Source organism: Rhea americana, unplaced genomic scaffold (assembly GCF_003343005.1).
Source record: "Rhea americana isolate MKP2758 unplaced genomic scaffold, rheAme1 scaffold_8, whole genome shotgun sequence".
Lineage (NCBI taxonomy): Eukaryota > Metazoa > Chordata > Aves > Rheiformes > Rheidae > Rhea > Rhea americana.
This window is the reverse complement of record NW_028186978.1, coordinates 5,613,575-5,636,170: the sequence shown is the minus strand read 5'-3', so window position 1 is coordinate 5,636,170 and position 22,596 is coordinate 5,613,575. Positions and strand designations below refer to the sequence as shown.

General features: G+C 36.7%; 1 protein-coding gene across 4 annotated transcripts in view; it reads left to right on the top strand.

The window, feature by feature from the left end:
* The window catches only part of N4BP2 (NEDD4 binding protein 2), a 42,741-nt gene extending 21,921 nt beyond the window's left edge, over positions 1–20,820 (top strand). For 3 of the 4 annotated variants that reach the window (XM_085322820.1, XM_085322819.1, XM_085322822.1), the window contains 11 exons: positions 1,662–1,817; positions 3,043–5,378; positions 5,862–5,947; positions 6,739–6,784; positions 7,668–7,912; positions 9,239–9,357; positions 10,703–10,841; positions 10,938–11,126; positions 13,326–13,494; positions 15,096–15,219; positions 15,998–20,820. In XM_085322820.1, coding sequence (XP_085178946.1) covers positions 1,662–1,817; positions 3,043–5,378; positions 5,862–5,947; positions 6,739–6,784; positions 7,668–7,912; positions 9,239–9,357; positions 10,703–10,841; positions 10,938–11,126; positions 13,326–13,494; positions 15,096–15,219; positions 15,998–16,043 — 3,655 coding nt within the window. In that variant the 3' untranslated portion in view covers positions 16,044–20,820. Of the gene's footprint in view, positions 1–1,661; positions 1,818–3,042; positions 5,379–5,861; positions 5,948–6,738; positions 6,785–7,667; positions 7,913–9,238; positions 9,358–10,702; positions 10,842–10,913; positions 11,127–13,325; positions 13,495–15,095; positions 15,220–15,997 lie in introns of those variants that run through there. The other variant, XM_085322823.1, reaches the window with a different exon arrangement.
* The last annotated feature ends 1,776 nt before the right edge of the window (positions 20,821–22,596 follow it).

Here is a 22,596-nt window from a genome sequence, read left to right as displayed (position 1 = left end):
CCAGATTTAGAGGATTGTGATCAGTTCTATAAAAACAGTCCAAGACGATGCTGGTGTCTCTCAGGGATGAATACTGGGAATACTGGCACCAATACTATTTAATGTCTTTTTATTTATTTATTTTTTTTTTAACTTGCATGCACTCTTGTTGGAGTGATGCTGTGGAAACCCTCAAATAGTTAACAAGACTCAAGGACAAGGGAGAGAGTAGATACAGTTTTGAGCAGTGTAGTTTGTTCAGCATGAAGAAGAAAATATTAAGGAAGGATCATATTGGTGTCTTCAGCTACCTATTGGGAGGTTATAGAGAAGTTTAAAAAGGTCTCTTCTGAGATGCGTTCAGGGATAGGACAAGAGGAAAGGGACGCAAGTTGAAACATGGGAAATTTTGATTACATATAAGAAAAAAAATTTTTACTACGAGGACAGTCAAGTCCTGAATCAGGTTGCCCAGAAAGTTTTTGGACTCTTCATCCTGGGGATATTCAGAATTTGACAGGGTAAGGCCCTGTGTAGCCTGATCTAGTTGAATCTGCCCTGAGTAGAACATGGGACGATGTGACCTCCAGGGGACCATTTCAGTATAATTTATCTTGTGATTTTATCATAAGCTCATACCATATATCATCATCTGAATTTCCATGCTTAGCTTAAAGTTGACCACCTTTCAAAAATGGTCTGGTAGACTATTTTCGTTCTGAAAACAGAACTTAATAGAATGCTCCAGTAGGAGCCAAGGACTTCCTGCTTCCCATTGACTGGTAATACTTTGAGTCTTTAAAGAGCAGGAGCTCCTCACTGTCAAGCCTAGATGAGGCTCTCAAATAATTCTGAGAGCTGAAAGTAGTTTTGGATCATTCAGAACCACCCATTGGGTGTTCTGGGCAACCTTCAGCATGCATACCATTCTCTTGCTAACACAGACCTTGTTTTCAGAAAGTAGGGGCAAATGAGGACCTTTTGGGGGGTAAAGTGCAATTAGGTAAGATGGAAAGGAAGTCCTACTTCCTCTGTGACTCAGACTCAACTGGGACTTTCTTCTGTACCTTCCAATTCCTGTTTTGTCATCATAGGCAGATTTCCTTTTTTTCTAGGCTGAACCACTGCTGACCACATTGCTAGTTTGTATGTAACAAAATCAGTGGAAATTCTTGGCCAAGGGAAGTTGTGCAGAATAACAACGGGTGAACAGATTTTCCTCAAGGCTCAAGGATTTCTTAGCTTAGCTTCCTAGGAACTCTTAGCTTCCTTTCAGAGAAGGAAGACTGAATTAGAAATCCTCCCTACCCAACCTGGCTCCCTGCATCAGAGTCAGTATCTGATGTGGTGTGCTTCTGATACTTGTTTGAAGAAGATGTGTTATTGTTGCCATTTTTAGATTTTTAGGATTAAGCAAAATGTCCTCTTGTAGAAAAGGGCCACCACGTGGGGTGGAGAAGGCAAGTGGAACAGAGGTTTGTCTGAGACTCCCTATTCTGAATGACTTGGCACACTGATACAGAAAGAATTGCTGTTTCAGCTTTTGTCTTGGCCCCCTGCATTCTCTGGTCAGTCTTGCTGTACACTTAGTTTTTTTCTCTTCTATTTGGTCTCTTTAAAAATGCATTTCAAATTTTTATATTAAAAAATTCCTCCCCCCTCCTTTTTTTTTCTTAATCCAGGCGAAATGTTCATGGTATATCTAAAGAAAAGATCAAAAGAATGTTGGAACGATATGAACGCTGCCTTTCTGTTAGTTCAATCTTGAATTCTTCAATCCCAGACAAATCAGAAGCTGCTGGATGGAGTGAAGATTCTTGTCAGGAAGAAAGCTCTAGGTTAGATTTGTTTTTTTTGTTAGCTTTATATTCTTAAATAAAAGGGTAAAAATGCAAACTTTTAGCAGTGGAGCCTGGCTAATGCTATTGAATTGTGAATGCATTCAAAAACTTAATTTAAAAAAAAAACACAAGAATTTTTTTTCCTTGATTTTTAAGAATTTGAAGAATCTGGGAAGGAACAATCAAGGGATCTAGTCAACTTTCCATCGCTTTTTGAAACTCCTCTGGTACTGCCGTGTTACCTTCCAACTAACTTGAATTGACTTGCTTTCTCTTGTTTTTGAAATGTGCTGTTGGAGCTATACTGTAATTAAAGATATTTAAAATCTATAAAAAGCTTTTCAGAAAGAATCTAGTCGCATATGCAGGCAGATTACTATTTCTGAGTTTGTGTGTTGGTATAATAACGTTTGTTACAAAAAGGGATTTTTAGTGCAATAGGAATGAGTCATCTGCTTGCTCTTGTGGATTATATTTAATGTAGAATTCTGTAGATTTATATTGGTGTCTATGTGGGACTTTCGTGGTGGCTACTCTGAATAATGCTATAAATGCATCAGAAAAATGCACAGGAAATGAGATATTGCTGTAGTTGACCGTCTCATATGTTGATAATCTCATTTATTTTTGCATACTTAATGTATTTGAAGTGAAGTGGACTCTGGCAGCTAACGGAGTATAGCAGATTGTAACATTATGACAAGAAATAGCAGGCCACTTACTAGTTAATTTCTAGACTTGTTTAGAATCTAGTGATCAGGATCATGTAACATTCATTAAATAAACTTAGTTACCAGGTTTTGTGATCTAAAGGAGGAAATACGAGGCAGCAGAGTGCTTCTGTATATAACTAAATGTTAGGAAATGGGGAAGATAGAATACTTCCTCAATAGTCTTAGTCCCCTGCTGAAGTAAAAAGGGGATACTTACCAAGTAAAGTTCTGCTTTACTTGTTTTTGTTTGTTCTTCTTAAATAAGAGTATTAAGGTTTGTGCTAAGTCATCTTAATTTTTTTTTTTCCTCTCACAAGATTTCAGGATGTGAGGCTGTGAAGATTTCATATGTATTCTCCATCTGGATGATTATAATGTGTTCTAACAGGCAGCTTTTGATCTGTATCTTGAATATGTTAAATATCCAAGTCAGAATTAGAAATGTGAATAAGGACAGGTGCTTAAAATCATTTGAGATGGTGTATCTTTCATTCCAATTTGTCTTTCAGAGAGACTCAATCTGATGTAAAGGAAGAAAGATCTTTTGCTTCTAAACTGGAGCCTCTTGAACTGGAGCCACTTGAACTAGCTGAAGATAAAAAACTCTTGTATGCTGGTACTTCAACATTAGAAAATAACTCTGCTCCTGAAAGTTTTCAGAAAGAGGACAAAGGACTGGAAAAGAACTCAGCAGAACACAGTTCTGGAAACAACACTGTTCAAGATGACTTGAATATCTGTTTGTCAGATTATGAAGCAAAAGTACTGCCTTTGGAGAAAAAAGAAGAAAAAGGAGAAAAAATAGAACAGATTACTGAAACAGAAATGGGTGAGGTTGATGTGACCAGCTCTGAAGGGCCTGTATGCTTTGATATGCCTTTTTCTGAAAGAGCTGAAGAACATAGCGATAACAGTGTTGTCAAAGTTGAAATTGAACAATATGGTGAAATACATACAGAACCACAATTAACACAAAGAAATAATGTTGTTGAACCAAACAGTTCAGCTTTGGACACACCAGGAAAAACAGAGTTACTAAACTTTCTGGGGGATTGGCCTGTAGGACAAACAATGGGACAGAGAGTCAAAAGACCTAGAAGACTAGAAAAATCCTCTTTGAAGAGTGATAAGGAATGTAAAACTCCCAGTCAGCCTCCTCTTGAGTTAGGAAAGGAACAAGTGGGCCTACCTGATACCTGTACTATTGAAAAAGGACTGGAGGAAGAAAATTTGTCTGTTAGTTCAGATAAAATTTCACCAGAATTGCAAATGGTAGGACATTGGCCTCTCTCAGGCTCTTTAGAACAGAGACAACAAAGGTCAAGGAGAATGAGAAAGACAAGTCTAAATCAATCGGATGAAGATAGAAGTGCTAAAGGTGACGTGATTAGAAATGCTCTTGACACAGTAGATGTGCTTCGCGGAACACCAGGGAACACCCTGGAGCTGCAGGATACAGAGAAGTTACATTTTCACCAGCCTGAAACAGTAGCTAGTGAAACATTTGGTGAGAAGAAAACCCAGCAAAATAAGAGAACGAGGAAACATCATAAATTAGCCCTTACTTTTACAAACAACAATTTGCCTCCTCCCAAAGCAGAGGAGCAGTTGTCTGTGCCTAATTCCACAGAAGAGAAACATGACACAAGCTCAAGCAGGCAAGTGAATAGCTATTCGCAGACTGAATCACAGGATTTTGCTCTCCTGTGGAGAYTAGAAAAGAAAATGCTTTTTCCTGAGACTACCAAAGTGTTGCATGGCAGATTAGACGGCTTCAGACCCAAAGATGTGGACAGTACCTCAGATTCTCAGGAAAAAATACCTTATCGAGTTACATATGATAAAAGTACCTTTGTGGAGGAAAGTGAACTTAGCAATATTGATGAGTCTGAAAAGTTAAATATGCTGTGCAAGCTCTTTGAGTCCCTTTCAGTTGAAGCTCTGAAAGATTTGTATGAAAGATGCAATAAAGACATTGACTGGGCCACGGGTCTGCTGTTGGACTCTGATGAAAAGCTATGCAAAGATGTTGATACTGAATGCTTGCAGGTAAGAGAAGCTGAGACAGTTGTCACAGAGCTTGATTTCAAGGCAAATGCAGACTGTGGTGAGAATCTCAAAAATTCCAAACAAATCCAGCAAATAACTGGGGCTGAAGATATTTCTGAGCCTTCAGAAAACAAGAACTCATCCATCAGCATTGCAGATGGTAGGAGTACCAATGCAATTGTGACAGATGCTAATATATCTGAGTCATTAACTACTGTCTCCATGAATGATTCAGTGGAACATGAAAATTCAGATGATACAGCTCTTAGAATTGATGAGGTTAGCTCAGCAGCAGGTAACACTGAGCAGCCTGTTTCAGAAATACAGGAAATAGACAGGCAACCTGTGAGTACTGTTGAGGAAACGAAAAACAAGCAATCAGGTTCACAGCTTGATGTAGGTTTGTGTGTACCTGTGACTTTACCTCATGGTCTTAACGCAACTTCTACCAATTTGAAATTTAAATTAAATAATGAAAATGACAACCCTTCAGAAAGCTATACAGAGAATGGCAAAGTAAATAATACAACTACTTTGTTACTGGAAATGGATCAAACATCTCAGAAGGATCCTACAAGTGATAAAGAACTGGAATCTGATAAAGAAACTCAGTGGAGTTCCAGGGAGATATTTGTTAAAGAAGAGAGTGAAACTCCAAATCACCATGAGGATAGAACCAAGATACAAAACCCAGTACCCTCTGTAGCCTTCAATATAGATTGCCTAGAGCTAACACTACCTCCTGAACTGGCACTCCAACTGAAAGAGATATTTGGGCCTGTTGGCATTGATGCAGGTATGGACATTATTATAATCCGTATTTTTGTGAAAAATTAAGTTTGGCTAAGAAAAACTTTCTTTTCTTTTCCCTGTTCTTCCCTTCTTCCATGATTGACTTGGGGAAACAGAATTGTGCAGTTCTTTAAGAAAGGAAGCAAGCCAAGCATGGTGTAAAATGTAGATACAGTAGTGCTACCTTCTGCCTGTATTTCTTTGTCCATGCACATGCTTTAAAAAGCATGAGGAAATATATTGTCTTACTTTTTTTTTGAGCAACAAGCCTTTGAGCTTATTTTCTAACTCTTGAAGGATACTGAAATGACGAGACCAGTGCAAAGGATGATTGTTTGGGGGAAAAAAAAATGATTCCCCTCTTCCCTCCCCCAGTTTTTGCAGATCTCCAAACTGCAAATTAATAAGTACTAAACTACTATACTTTAGTTCCTTGGATAAGTCTTTATAGAATGCCTTAATGACTGTATTTTCTCCTTTTCATAAGGATCACTTACTGCTGAGGACTGTGTGGTTCATATTGATCTGAATTTGGCAAAAGTGATTCATGAGAAATGGAAAGAATCTATTCTGGTCAGTAGCTCTCTTAGTTATGAAACATTATGCTTGCACTTTTGTCAAACCAGTTGTCTTTGTATTTGTTAGTACAAATGTGTTTGTAAGATGTAAATATCTTTGTGAGAACAATAATAGAGTATGGTTATAATTTGTGAAATATGTGGAGTATATCAACATATCATTTAGGGAATAATCACCAGAGCTGTTGAAAGAAAGTTTCAGCAGTGAAAAAACTGCAGGTCATAGAGTGCCTCTAACAAAACCATGACTTTTTTTTTTTTTTTTTTTAAAAAAAAAGGATGGGAGGGGGGTTGTTGTACACAGTTTCACCAGAAGATTGACTAAAAATCTTATCTAATCATTACTAGCCTTTTGACCTAGAAGATGAATTCTTAGTATGAATTATTCTATATAGAAAATGTCCGCATGTACAATAATTGAGAAGAATTTTCTACCCTCACTGTTTCATGTCACTGTACAGACTTCCATAGCCTTACAAAGCACAGACAGTCTCATTTTGGCAAAATTTTCATTTTTTTTAATTACAGTTCTGAAGTCTTAGCACTTCCTCTAGGAGTATGTTCCTCTAGTTTGATATGTTGTTGGAAATACAGCTATATCTTTCAAATGTTACTTCTCAAATATTTTTCTTAAATATAGTTCTTTTAAAATATCCAATCTGTGAGAAATACTATAAAACATCATTTTGAAGCTGGTTTACCTAGAAGCTAATGCTTATCACATTTTGCTTGGAAATTCTATATTTATTGCTTCTTAACATTCATGCTTTTGCTATTTTTATTTAGAAGCGTCAGAGGAGAGAAGATGAATCATGCAAATTGTTTGCAGAAGGTATGCTATGTATTTTCCGGTACTGTAAAAATATTTAATTCTTTAAAACCAGAAAGACTACAAATACTCTGTCTGTTGAAAAATGATGGATTCATTTATTAAGCAAGGTTTTTATTGGCCTTGGTTCTATTTACTGTTCTCTTAAAGGTATAGAAAAGAAAATCTGCTAATTATAAGCAGTATCACTGATCCCAGGTAGATATACAAAAAATACATGATTGTGTGTACTTAAAGGGAGTCTCTGCAGGCACAGCAGGCACTGCTTCAGGCTAGAGTTGCTAGCAGAGTAAGATCTCTGCAGGTCAGGAGGCAGGTCAGGATTATGGTGTTCACAGCTTCTCTTCCTCCTCCTTGGAGGAACTGATTATAGCAGAAAGATACAAGCCCGTGTTCAGAAAGTGTTAGAATCTCTGGTAATCTTAGTTTCCAGTCACCCAAATGGCCAAATGGTGGTGTTAGCATGAACTTATGGGAAGTGCATGACCAGGTTGTTACTCATCTGTCCATAAGTTGTAGAGGGAAGGTAAGCATGAGTCAGTTACTGTCTTACAAGATAGTGAACAAACAAACCCCCACCCTTACGCATGTGCAAGATAGTTGTTTACAGCAGTAAGGTGAGTCTTAGCACTTGAAAATTCAGTTGGAGTCTAGTAGTTTTGCTCTTGTTTTATAAAATAGATGAAGAAGATCATATAGTCCTTGGAAAACAGAAATGAATATGGTAAAAACTGTATTGCTTTCTATTTTAATGATAATGACATTGTTTTAACAGAAACAAAACATCTAGGGTGGAAAAAACTTACTTTAATTACTTTTGGCTTTGCTTATATAAGTAAGTTAATAAGTGTTTTATTTGTCACTTCTCTTTTTATTGCTTTTGAAGGTCCCACTCTGAATCAGCAGATAAATACAGATGATTCAGAAATGCAGTTATCTCAGAACACAGAGAGTAAAATGCAGAAGAAAAAATCAGGCTGGGTTTCAGACTCATCTAATGACATTCACACCAAAAAATCAGCAACATCAGAAGTCTTTCCTTTTATGGATCACTGGAACGCAAGGATTCAGAAAGTTTCTCTCAGACAAATAATATCCGAAGAAATAGCCATGCAGGAGAAACAGGATCTCGTATGTATATTACCATTTTTAATRCAGTATAACTTTGTTACTGTTAGTGAAGCAGCGTATGGCTTATCTGGTGACTCCTCTTCATGCTGCTGACAACAACCTGAATTCACAAGAGGAGTGTGTGCCAGCTTGTATTAATTACTGTAATACAGAAGTTTGCTTTTGGTTGATGTTTCTGTGTTCTTTTTTTTTTAAAAAAAATAATGATTGTTTCACAAACAGTTCATGCTGAATTTCACTGTACAGGTTAGCATTGGCATTTGTTTGAATTGTATTTTTTGATTGCTCACTTTAAAACAGAGAGAGCTGATCAGCATGATTTTTTTTTTCTGTGCTTCTTGGGAAAGCTGTATCAAAAAATTCAGCTCCATACCCCGTTTATTTAGAAATTGCTTTTGACCTGACATTTTCTAAGGAGAACCTACAACATTCCCAACAGATGAGACATTTTTTTAAAAAAAGTTTTTGAGATTCATCTCAATCATTTTTTTTACTGACTTCTGAGCAAATAGTATTTTTTCTACAWTTTTTTGTTAATTTTCTGTTTTCTGTAGTTTCTATACTCTAGCTGGTGTGAGCATGTTATTGCCCTCTACTGGATGACAGTTTATAACATGAATTTTAGTTTTTGTTAATTGTCTCTGATAAGTAGCTGTCCTAAAAAGAGGAACTCTTTTTACTGGCATATAAAGTCAGATGTTACTAGCTTACACTTTAAAAGAATGATTTGTGAATTCATTCTTTGAACTGCATATATGTGGCTGACTGATAATTACAATGACAGCAGATTTATTTTCAGTTTAAATTCATGGAGCTTGGCTTTATTTTGGCCTTTTTTTCTTTATTTTAATTTTTTTAAATCTAAGTTTTGGAATGATCAGTCCTGTTTACTCGGGGCTATAATTAAGTTGTCTACTCAGCGTGACTTCACAAATGTGAATATTGATAACAGTAGAGCTACAAATACCCTACACCAAAACAAAATGTTTTCCGAACAGAAACTCCAAAACAAAACTCCAAAACTGAAACATCTTCTAAAAATCCTGCACACTTTACTTCCTCTGAGTTATGAGGGAACTCTAGCTTGGCTTCAAATGACTGCAAAGTCCTGCAGTAGTGTATAATACAACATATCTGTCATCTTTTCTTCTCCTCAAGTCAGTATAGTGGGCTGATACTGACTTGTCATTGCTGTGGGTACATACCTATTAAGTAGATATTTTTTGAAATAGTAGCAAACAAGAGTGTAATTAGATTGGCTACACTGTTAATATATTTTGTTTTGATCCTGAGCTTGTAATATTACTTCCTTTGTCTTCTGGGTAGAAACGTGTTCCTTTTGTGGCAAGAAAAGACTGTGCTGCCAAGCTAAAGGAGAAGCAACTTTTTGAGATGTTCCCAACCATTAATCAGAATTTCTTAATGGATATCTTCAAGGACAACAAGTAAGAGGTCTTTAAAGTTCTTTGCAAAATTGTTACTCAGCAACACTATATAGTGCAGTTACTATCTTAATTGTCAAGATTTAAGAAATTGCAAAAGAAAGGTTTACAGAAAAAAGGATTAGTTTGAAAAAAACAAACTAAAGGCAAAGCTAGTTTGTCTTAAAAAGGACAAGGAATATAAAGAGAGTATGTATACACTTGTTTGTTTCTTTGAGGAGTAGACTGTTTCTCTCATCAGGAGAAGAGTGTCTCTGGCTGTCAGTGGATCTACTCATTTGCTGTAGAACTGTGGTGAAAATGAAGTGGGAGAAATTAGTGCAGGATGCTAACGATGGGTTGGCTCATGGCAAGTGGCATCCAGCCCAAGAGGAAAACTACCACAGCCTGATGTTAGCTGCTAATACTCTCAAAGTTACTACAGTAGCTTTGAAGGAATGAGCCATTGCTTAATCTCTTCCATTTTTCTTTTCTGCATTATATTACTGGGGTCTGTGGCTACCTTCTTAAATCTAATTTCTTGAGAGCAGAGATGTTTTTGAAGAAACCTTTCTTCCTTCTTTCGTCCTTGATAGGTTGCCCATCTTTCTACTCATGGGTTTGCATGCTTACTTGTCAGTCTTTCTGCTTGCCCAGGTTGTTATCAAAACCATTCTTTGCGGAATGTCTAAAATAGTTCTTTATCCATCTCTACAGCTCAGGCATTTCACCACCTCTTGTTTTTCACCTTCTGATTTATCTTCATAGTGAAGAGAATTTCCTTTCCCARAATCTATGTTTATTTTGTATCAGATTTCTTCTTGTCTGCTTTCTGAATAGCATGAAGAACAAAGGAAAAAGAGGAGTTGCTGGAAATCTAATGGCAACTGATGCCATATTCTTACTGCATTAAATTTAGTAACAAAGCTTGACTGGAAATACAAGGGTTTGCCTGCACCACTGTTTCAGAAAACTGAGCTAGCTTTAGACTAGTTTGTACTATCTATCCCTAACCAAGGGGAGTTTAAGATAAAATAATATATCCAGCACAAAGAGCAGTGTTTACTTCTAAACTGATGTCTGTTTGATTAAGGTATGATACAACTTAGTATTTCTGTGTACTTGTAATATTCAAGTGCCCCTCAGTCACACCTCTGTCAACCAAGACGGCATGTATGTTGATACTAATGCAATAGAGTGAGTCTTCAAGATTTTTTTGTGATAAATAAGATGGAAAATTCAGTTCCAGTGCTTTATTTGCATTTACATCTGTTTCTGTAACTATATAAAAGTCCATAATGTGTATTCTAACAAATGTAGCAGCTGTTAATGTATTTGTAAAGTTACAGATTTTACTTATCCTTTACAGCTATTCTTTAGAACAGACTGAACAGTTTCTGAACTGTGTTTTGGAGGCAGAGCCTGTAAAAACAGTTATAGCTCAAGAGAGTGTTCAGCAAAATGAAACTGTTCCTTTCTGCAGTGCTGCAAAGAACCGTGAGAAGAAGGTATTTTTTTAATAGTAATTACAAACATATGCAAAGTCATGTCAGTGAAAGCACTCTGCAATTCATACTTAGCTTCAACATTGCTAATTCCTACAGGCAAAAAAAAGTAAGGAAGAGGATGATGCTCTGAGTGAAATGATGTTCCAAGACTTTGAGTATCCACAATATGATGATTTCAGAGCAGAAGCTTTTCTTCACCAACAAAGGAGACAGGAATGTTTGAAAAAGGCTGGAGAGGCCTATCGCATGGGTATGAAACCTGTGGCAGCGTTTTATGCACATCAGGTAAATGTAAATATTGTGCTTTTCCTCTCAGTTTAGAAAGATACTTAACTAGTGAGTTGGAAGTGATCAGAACAAAATTTTCCCTACTGCAATTGATAAATTTACTCAATTACTGTTCCCTGCATATGGTTATATTGGAGAATCACCTTATAATTAAACTCATCTTCATTAGTAATGATGCAGCTGATGTAACAAAATTCTGTGTGAGACCTCAGGAAATGTGATAATTAAGTGCTCAAATATACTCATTTTTGTGTATGTTTCAGTCCTGCTCTTGCATCCCGATACTTGCAAGTACCAGGATTTGTGTCCATGTGCTCTTGTACATGACACAGAGTAAAAGAAACATCARCTATTGAGTTCTACCTACATCTCTTGGGTTCCTCTTGATTGGTAACAATAAATTAGTTTTAGTTGAGCCTTTTTTATTTTTCCAGAGTTAAACAGATACCATGACCTGATCTTTTGCCTCAGAATCTTACTTTCTTCATCCTGCGTAAATCTTGGGCACAGTTGCTGCACATTGGCTTTTTTTCATCATTTTTGGTAGTTTTATGGCTACAGTCTGGCTTCCTGTTAGCATAATATAGTGTGGCATGCCACACTTTTGTCTTTTTGTCACTGGAACGCAAATCTTCTGCTGATGAGTTTTTTGTGCTCTGGCTGTGGAACTCCAGTCTTCTGGTCTTGATATAAACATTTCTTAGTGTATACTAGTTTGATTGCTGTTGATCATATTTTTGACTATGAGCACCGACCATTCTTGTGACCCTTACTGTACATTGTTTCTTTTGGTGCCTTCACACACAAGACATTTCTATTCATACTTCATTCAAACCACACTTAAAAATTCTGTTGCAGATCTCTACAAAGGCTTTTCAGTGATCTAATGACATATGTAGAATTAATGGTGAATTTTTATTGAAATTCTTTAACACTATGAATTGCATCTTGACAGAACAAAAAGCAAATTCAGGAGTGGCTAATTTACTTATTATCTTTAAAAAGCTTTCATGCTACTTGTATAAAATATTCTAAATATTTGTATTATTACTATACATGTGTGAAGCCTTGAATATTTGTATCTTTTTAATGAACAACTTTTATATTCCTGGTATGTGTGTTCTTGAGCTTTGGGGAGATAGACATAGTTTTGGGATAGAAATGAAATTACAAGTCCTGTCTTGCTCTTTGTTCTTAGACCTAAGGACACTTTGGAAATTATAATACATTTTCTTTTAGGTAATTAAAATGCAAACAGTTACCTTTATTCATGAAAAATATTTTGATCTTTATGATTAGTGGTCTCAGTCTGTCCTGGTAATCCTTTGAAAGTGAGAGTTGTGGGGCTAATGTCTGTGGTTTGACGCTAATACACTTCAGATGACCTATTTTAAGCAAATACAAGACAGACTGTCACTTCTGTTCTCTTACTTGAGCCTTTGCCAGGCCAATACCTAGAGTTAAGTGTTCCATTTCTTTTCAAACTATGCCTATAGATCTTCAAAGACAATCTATTACATCAATCTCTTGCATACTATCACTGCAAAGTTCATAGGAAATAGTTGGTACTGTTCCTGTTCCTACAGTGTGTGAAGTGAATAACTGCCCTGCTCCTCGCTCTTAATTCTGATAGGGACTCCGTTGATCTKGTCAGTCATAAAAGATCTGTCAAAAAAATGAGTAGAGACTAGGCGTCTATCAAAAAAAGTGTTTACCCTTCTTGTCTGTTCTGATTTCAAGGGAATATGTTAGTAGAATCAACCTCAAACATAGTACTTGGGCTATTTGTCATTTTTTTGACATGATTTCATTAAAGTTTAGCTAAATATTTTCAAATAGCAAAATACCATTTTTAGGATAATAACAAATTGAAAATCAACATGGAGTATGTCTTTCTTGTAAGGATCTTACGGTTTGTGTTTTTTCTGTGAAGATTTCTTTATAATTTCTTCTTTGTGCCAGCTTTGAGTAGTTTCTTAGGGAAAAATTTCATGAAATTTCCTTGTGAGTGGGTCTTACTGAGCCTCTTCAAAGTTCTGTTGTGATTATAGCTCACAAATAGAAGCAGTGAAATCTAGTGAAGTCTAGTCAGGGCAGTGAAGCCCTACCTGTACTGTCATTTTGAATCTCAACAACCAGTGTGGAGCTTAGATTATGTCTCAGAGTGTAATGGTTGATGCCTTTATGAATATAAAGGGTCGTCTTCATGAGCAGAAGATGAAAGAAGCCAACCATGCTGCTGCTGTGGAAATCTTTGAGAAAGTAAATACTTCCCTGCTGCCTATGAATGTGTTGGATCTGCATGGTCTTCATGTGGATGAAGCTGTGAATCAGTTGTCCAGAGTGCTGCAGGAAAAAAGTGAAGGTAGGAGAAGCTAACAGTTCTTAACAACCCTCTCCCCACAAACCCACCCTATTTTCCTGATCTCCCAATTTTCCTGAGTTCCAAGAAATCACTAGGTATAGCAGTATCACAGTGCCTGAGTGCAATTGAATAACTTACTAGAACAGTTGGCTGTTTGTGTTGTTTCATTTTTAAAGCTCCCACATTGAATTGTTTCTGACATGACAATGATTCTTCTTCCCCTCCCTGTGCTGCTTTGTAAATCTTCCTTTTCCTTCTGTTTTATTCTCTATTTTTTTTTATTAAAGACTTGATCTGTCCCTTACTGATCTTCCTGATGGTTTTGACAGAATGGGTAGTGCAAGCATTCATGTCACCTTTGCGCTGTTTTGTCAGAATTGTTTTGCTTTTTTAATCATAAAGAGAAATCATTATGTTGAAATTCTAACCACAGTGATTATATAGTCTTCAGCTTTTACATGAAAGTGCACAAAGTGAGCCATCTTTCAGGCACTTTCATATACATTTGTCTTAGATATACCTTTTTTTTCGATATAAGTTAGAGCTTATTAAATTGTGTTATCTCGTACTACTCCTAAAATAATATTTGTATATTTTAGCTGTAATATAATGCTTTTTAGAGGTTTAATTCCCTGGAGGTGTGTTTACATCAGGAGTCTTTGATATGGTGGTAGGGGCTCCCTGTTCAGTCCACTTTCCTTATTTTAGAAAACATTTACTCCAGTCTCTGTTACATGTAAAGGGATCAGTCCTTAGTGCTGACAGTATAAACAGTAAACTAATACAAAATGTAAGTAAAGCTGGGCAAGAAAGACAGAGGATAGATTAGGAAAGATATCACGTGAAGTGATAATCTTTAACTGACATATCTTGGGTTGTTGTGAGAATCCCATCCTATTTATATTTTTTTCCTCTTTTTCAAATTCTGCATTAATTTAGACTGTTATCATATTGTTCAGGAAAAGAGATATTTCCTTTATTAGCGTAGATAGATGCCCTAATAAAGCTTATGTCATATGTTGATATATTGATTCATGTGTTGCAATATTGCAAAAGTTAGTATCCAGATAAATGTGAGCTAAAAGTCAAAACTATGTGGATTTCTATTTTCCTTCTCTCTCCTTTTCTTTATGCAGTAAAATTTATTATATTTTTTCAAGTTATTTTAGAGTTAAATAAACAATTTCACTACTAATAGAAAGACTCTTACAAAAATAATCAAATGTGACATCTCCGTTTTTAATTTTGCAATTTTAATCACCTTATTCTCATAGGGTGTAAATTCCAAATAAAGATTAGATGATACATTCAGTAAAGCTGCTCTGAAATTAAAAGGATTTTGTGATGATCACARTGTGCATATTGCAAGTAATCTGGGTAAATCTAGATGTTTTCTAGACCTTGAAGATGTATTTATTTTTTTCTTACACTAGAAGAGGGGAAAAATGGCAGTATTTATATAAAAGATGCAGAGCCAGTGTGGGAAAACAAAGTTCTAAATCACTGTGGTGAAAGTTTTCAGAAGGATGGATAAAAAAGCTATGCTGACTGCCAAGTCTCTAGAGAGAAAAAATTTTAACCGTTGCAATCCCTGCTGTTAGAGTACCAGCAGGCTGGTGGTAAACCATATCTCTGTGTGATCACGGGAAGAGGAAGCCATAGCCAGGGAGGAGTTGCTCGCATCAAACCAGCAGCTATCAGATACCTCACAAGCCACAACTTCAGGTGAGTAGATTTTTGCTACTGATACTTTCTTTTTTTTTTTTAACCCACACTTAACTAACTGAAAATTGAAGTCCGTTTTAGAGTACTGCTAAATTGGTAAATCATTTAAGGTTTGCTGTCTTGCAAGTCTAGTGGAGATGCAATTGTATGACACAAAGCTCTCTCATAAGTGGTACTTAATAAATCGTTTTGTGAGATAGGTGAAAATATTATAAAATAAACTCATCTAAACATAGTTTAGTTATCTATTTCCATTCAGAGTTGCTAACTTGAGTGTGAGAAGTTAATTTTATTAGGCTGCAATATATGCTTTAGCTCTCGACTTCCTGAGTGGGAGAGCAATGTAGCAAGTTCGGGTTGGTGTCAGTGTGTTGCTCACTTTCTTTTACAGGAGTATGAAGGTGGCTGTGAAGATCAGACTCAGAATGAGTATAGCAAAGATTTCTCTTTCCATTTCCCTCTCATGTTCCACAGAAGAAAAGGAGGAAAATATATTTGTAGGAGGAAAGGGGAGGAGGAAAAGATAGAAGCAGAATTAATATAACCAACAATATTGTGTATTTTTTTTCTTCCTCTCAGTTCCTTCTGTTTACAGCTCTTTACGTCTCCAGACCCTATAAAATCCTCTTTCACTGTCATATCCAGAGGACATAATGCTGACTTTCCCCGCTCTCATGCATATTTGATTGAGAACCATATCGTTTTCCCTATGTTTGAGGGCTGAAGGAGCATTGCATGTAGCTTTCATGTTGAAGCTTCATCTTTTCTTGTTTCACAGGTTCACAGAAATAAAACCAGGCTGCCTGAAAGTCATGCTGAACTGAAGGATTGTTGTGAAGAGAAAAGGAATATAGAAACTGAGGTGTCAGATTACAACTAACAACTTTTTAAACAACTGCAATAGTATTTTGTAATATGTTTAAAGGACAGTATTTTATTAGAATTTGTTTCAATTTACAATAAGTGGTTTTGTCAGTATGTTTCCAAGAAAACCTGGATGTGGAATGGGTCTCCTGCAAAAAGATGGTGCTTAGAGGATTTGAAGTCTCAGAAATGCAGATAAGAATTCTAATGAGCAGTATATAATGTTTTAAAGGGAAATTAAGGTATAGGTTTCAAATATAATTGTCTTCTCAGCATACATGGCCTTTGACAATCTCTTGACCCTCATGTATCTTAATTGCTGTGTATTCCATGCTTGTGAAACATAGTACCTCGTGGGAGGTTATCTTGTGATTAGCAACATTGCGCTAGGCCCTTCAAAAGACAGAGGAGGCAGGAACTAAGCAACTACTGATATTTGAAATCCAATGATGGGTTAGTGCTAAATACTCCTAGGTTTCTTTCAAAAATCTGATATTGTATTTTCTGTGGTTATTTTCTAGTAGAATAGGCCAGTTATGTTGTCTTTATTCTATTCTAAACTCCCTGAAATTCATAGAAGTTGCATTTAAAGGACTCTACATTAAGACTAGCTGTGCATTAGGTAATTTTACAGACTTACTGTGATCCTTTAAAAAGGAAAATATAACACGATATTTCCCTCTCTACTTACACATAGCTAATACTCTAAAATTATAATTTTGCAAGAAATGCCCCTTTTATTTTTTAAAATCTATTTGATGAAAAATTTTCTTCCATTCTCTTTTCAAATGGAATAAAAAGAGTACCTTTTTCTAACAGGTGTTTGTTAGTGATGTCGTTTTTAGTCTATATGTATTGTATTTGGTACTTTCCCTGTAGACATTTACTACTGTAGTAGTAGCACTCATTTTGATTTTAAAAATACATTTAAAATTTCTTGCAGAATTTTCTAAGTCTGGAAGGACAGAAGTTATTCTGTTGGAGATGGTGTCATATCAGCATCTGGAAACATCTATTTTAAAAAAGCAACTGATATAAAAACATGTACTTTGGCAAGTGTTTCCAGTAAGCGCTCAGAACATTTATTTTCATAGAGCTATCTTCTCAAATACATTATTTCTTTAATGATATCTTTGACTATTGGAAGGCGTAAGCATTCTTTACTACAAACCATTTAATTTTTGATGTAGGGCTTTGTTTTCAGAACAGATGTGAGTTATGAACTAGGAATAATAGTCATAGGTTAAGGATTAATGGGAGGGGTTTTAATTTTTAAACCACTTTTTCAGCAAATTTTATGCAGGAGCTGCATGGACAGAGAATTCACATGTGAATCCATATGTGTGTGCAAGTCCTGCCATTTGTGAGAATAGGTAGTAATAAGCAAGGAACTTCTGTGAGAAAAACTCTGCAGAGAAATAGGCTTCCTTTGAAAATGTGTCCATAAAAGTTGCTGACAAACTGAACATGATGTTTCCTGAATATCCTTATTTACTGTAATATATACACTGTGAATGGTATATATGGTAGACTTAGAAATGAGCTTGTCATACTTTAACAGATAAAATTAATCGTTCTACAGTGATTTCAAGTGGAAGAATAGCTTGAATACTATTTAATCAAAGGGACTCTTACAAGAATAATAGATGTTTGTAATAAGTTTTGTGTTTTTTGTGGGTACTTAATTCATCCAAATTCTGTCTCTTGACTTTTTCTTTCTCTCTGGGCCGCTTGGGTAAGCAGTGTTTGAAATACGAGAGAACTGTGCTTCCCGAACAGTACTAGCAGAGCTCTGTGCCATTGCATGCTGACCTGTGTGGTGAGGCCCATGCTGCATCCTCTGTGACAGTACATAAAATGGACTGAGATGTTCTTTAGGCATTTAGACTCAAGACAGCAGTTCAGACTGTCTGCTGTCCTGGATTGCAGATGCTAGAATTGCCTAAATGGGGCTAGGATCTTTGTTTTGGACAGTCCCCGTGTTCCTGAACAGATACTCCTRAGTGCTGCTTTCTGTAGTGAATGAATGTGCAGCGCTCTGGGGCACCTACTTAAAGTGCATTGTGCATAGTCCTGTGGTGCATAGTGGTTGGCCTGGATGACTGGGTCGGCAGAGGTCCCCATGTATGCTCAGAAGTGTGTTGCATGTTGAGCTGTTGGGTACCTGAGCACTACTGTGAGCACCTGTGAGCAGGGAAGTGTCTACACTTCTGCTTGTTCAGCGAAGGGTCTTGATTCGCTCAGCATGTTCAGATCATGCCTCACATGGATTAAAAGCAGCTTAGATTTCAGTTGAAAATACAAGGAGAAAAAATTGTTGTCTTGCCCATCTGTTCATCATAACCTAGTTGCTGACGTGCTTGCCCTGGAGGTGAGAAACACAGCTTTTTACCTTCTTCTGGCTTCGGAGGGGGAGGATGATTGCACTTGACTCTTGCTTCTGTAGAAAATGTCCTAACCAGTGGGCTCAGCGATATTCTTGAGGGTGCCACTTTCTGAGCCTCTTTTGAAACTGCTGCTGGAAGCTAAAAAAGCAAGATTAAGGGATTAAGGAGATTAAGGAATGCAAACTGCATAAGCAGTCTCTGAAACAGGGACTCAGACTCTTAGAGAAGAAGCTTCTCCCACTGAGTTTCAGATTCCCACCCTTATTACTTTCTCTCTTTAGCCCTGTTTGTTTGCATAAATGCATAAAAAAATGTTGAGGTCAAAAACCTCAACTCCATCCCTTTCTGTGAGAGCTTTCATCCATCTGTAAAGTCAGTGGAAGAATATGTATCTTAAGGTCAATTAGGAGTTTTTTCTCTCTCCCTCCCTCCCTCCATCATCCTTTTGGATACATATTTGCATTCACTTAGGTGCTCTGAATATCTGGTTACAGATTTATTAGTAAGCATTGCATTTGCTAAATTGAGCAGTTACAAATTGCTTGATTACAGGCTGAATTTAGATGAAGGGTTATGGTTTAAAATCATAATATGGGCAGAAACAATCCTGGCTTTGTTGAAATTAGAGGCAGAACTTCCATCAGCTTCAGCAACTCAGGATGAAGCACTGCAGTTCTCATTCAGAGAAAGGATGGTGAGCTCAGCCTTTTTCTTCAATTGGACTTCAAATGTGTGCTTAAAATTTTGCTGAGCTGGATACAGGATGGAGCAGATCAGGTCACAGAGAGCAAGGAGGTTTTCATTATTAAGAGTCTCTATGCCTTGAACTAATTGCCAAACTGTCCAGAAAAAAAACACTGGAATTTTTATACTTCTTTTGGCTCTATTTATAATGTATACTGAGATTAATTGTTTCAAATATAATTGTTTGAAAATGTTATTTGAAGATATGTCACATTTTAGAACTTACAGCATTTCTGATGTCTTTTGCAGTTAATGAGAATTCTGAGATATCATGTAAATTCCATATTTTCTTATACTTTTAATTGAAAAGAGCACATAGCAGTATTGCCACCAGCACTCTGAAATAATATGTGACTCTTGGATCTTGTTCTTGTATACTACTACTTATTTTATTCTTCTGCAGCATGTGGTTGTAATGGCTGGTAGCGTCTAATATGTGACTTTCATTTTTTTTAATACATTTTAATATTCAGTCCAAATTTTAAATTTCTAAGATTATTACTTTTTTCCCTAAGAATGTCTAATGCATCGATCAGTAGCCTCACAGTTGAAAAAAAAATCACAAAAGCAAAACTGACAGATGCAATGAAAAAAAGTTGTTCTCCAGAGAGATGTTTAATATTTTTTAAATATATATTTATATTTTCATTGATAATGAAGGTAGTATGTCAAAAAGTGATTTTAAAAAATTTTAAGATACCTTGAATAATACTTTAATATTTTAATGTCTTACTATAATAGTATGTCGTTCAATTTCTTTTAAACTTGGTGTTTTTCTTGGCCTGTTCAAGGACATCTAAGGCCAAGTGTAGCTGGTTTTTTCTGTGGCTGTTGGAAACAACTGTGACTTGGGAATGCCCATTCAGACAATGTCCAGATGCCAATGTCTGACTTTCTAAGAACATCACTGTAATGAGTAAGCGAAAGGTCAGGGGAGTATTTGCATGCTCCACAGAACATGTGTTTTACATAAGGTTTTACTTGAAGACCTAAAATGTAACCAGGTTGCTATTTAATCTTGCCGCAGAATATGGTGGGTAGATAAGAGAATAATCTCATTGTGGTAATAGCAAAGAAGGATTATCATAAATATACTATGATAAATCGTACATAGACTTTACTGATGTTTTTATTTTCAAATGCAATTCACACTTCACAATAATGCTGCCCCATTTGCAGAGATGAAGAAAGGATAGAGTATGAACACTGAAAAAGAAGAGTTCTTTGACTTGCCACAACTCCCAACTGTCACAATTATTTTCTCATTAAAAATAATCCAACTCAGAACCTAGCTATTTGTGCTGTTTCAGCTAAATAAACAGTGCTGAGTATTAAAGGACTATGTATGTGAATATGCATGTGCAAAAACACAGTATTGTAGCTACCAGATGTAAAAGCTGTTAGGACCAGTACCTTGGAGAATATCAATGTCTATTTTTAAATTAAAATGAAAAAATGATTTTTTTAATTTGTATAAAGTTGTAATTTTGCTGTTAACTCTAACTTTCATTTTTTTACTGGAATACAGTTTTGTAATTTGCATTTAGAATTTCTAATGTCAAAAGGAATTTACTGAMTCTAGTTTAATAAAGGAATTTTACCACAAGTATAGCCTTGTGTCTTTCCTTGGAAGATTACATTTCAGCTTGTATCAAATTTTGTCTTGGAGTTCTGCATGAAAGCCACTTGACTTTAGGATACCATCTGTAGAGAGATAAAGCAACCATCTGCAGGTGTAAAAAGGAACAGATTTGTGGCCTGATTTTAAGTGATGCGAGTGGGAGCTGAAYGCTCACATTACTGAAGATGAGGGTCGTGGTTGCAGAATTTTCTTGTCTAAAGTTGCTGACAAGAAGCTGCTCAGGAGCAGCTCTCTGTGGCAGAGTGAGGGCAGAGATACATGTCGAGGGAGGGGTAGCTGTGAGCACTGTGAAGGTGGGACATGGTGGGAGAGAGGTGTTCTCAGTAGACCTCATTCAGTGGATATCTTAAGTCTGGTGTGGTGATTAGGTCAGGTCCTGAAGAAGGACAATTGTAACTGTATGTGCAGATCTAGTGCAGGTATTCCTGTGTCATATTCCTGAAACTGTGGAAAGACACCTGAGAACAAACTGCTGGCTGGAGTCTGGCATATTTTATTAGCTTAGGCTAAGGACAGCTGGCTTGGACCTGAGTTAACTCCTGCAGAGAGATTTCTGTGACTTTGAGTTGCAGGTTGGATATGGTGGGGCAACAAGCCAGCTTTGTGCATTTGCACAGCAACACCCTGACTAAACAAGCTGTACAAGCGAGTAGAGAAATAGGATTTGGAAACATGTTAAAGCTTGGCAGATGCCAGCTTAGATCTAGCATGGCCAATACTGAGCCACAAATAATAAACTACAGCATCAGTGAACGTATGACTGGTTGTATGCACAGTATTTACAGGACTGCCTGTCCTGGCAGTGTGGTTCATGGTCCAACTTGGGATTTATTGCACTGTTATAAAGTGGAAATGCTGCTCTTAAACCCACTTTCTCCTTGGAGGCAATAGAGCAGTATTTCTGGAGGGCTTACCTTGGAGACCTGGTTTGACTTTTACCCTTGCTGAAATAGTCCAATCCTGTGTTCAAGTTCATGTCCCTTGTTAAATCTTTGTTTCCCCTATGTGGTGGACTAGCTCCTAACTCCTCTACGCTAGCACCTGGGAGTGCTGTGGAGATAAGAAAGGAAACATTTGTAAGACAGACTGCTTCTTGCTTAAATGCTTGGATGTGGGTGACTAAAGCTGTAGCTGTAGAAGACCACCTTAGTCCTAGTGTGTATCTTGTCCAGCATGGAAGGAATCTGTGAGATTCCTTCTCATCTTATATCTGCTGAAACAGAAGAAGTCTCCAAAAAGACTGAGTAAGACTCAACAACTTAATTTTGGCAGGGAAGCCATCTCTTTTTCCTGCCAAATGGCAGGTTCCTGCTCTGAAGTGTGGCTGTGCTATGGCCTTTCAAAGCAAAATGTCTCCTGCTCCCCTTTTAAACAGGGAAAGTGTAGTGTTTTTTAACATGACCTTCCTTGGGGAAATGATATGCACCTTATGGATGAAAATTGAAAAGTAGCAAATAAAAACTTGAGGCAAACAACTGGCATAGAAAATTTCAGTCTGAATCGTTAAGAAGTCAGTTAAGGTGGCATCTCTGGGACGGTGTCAGGTGTCTGGCCAATAGGTGGTGCCATTGCCAACTGCATAGAGCAGTGGTTGGTTTTTACTTTGCCCTCACCAGAGCTGTTGTTTCTCAGTAAGAAGTGCCCTGAAGGATGTTATGACATACCACATGCTCTTCATTTCTTCCTCAGAGGGAGAATACCGTATTCAGAGTATTGTTTTGGTGGCTTTCTTTTTTTTTT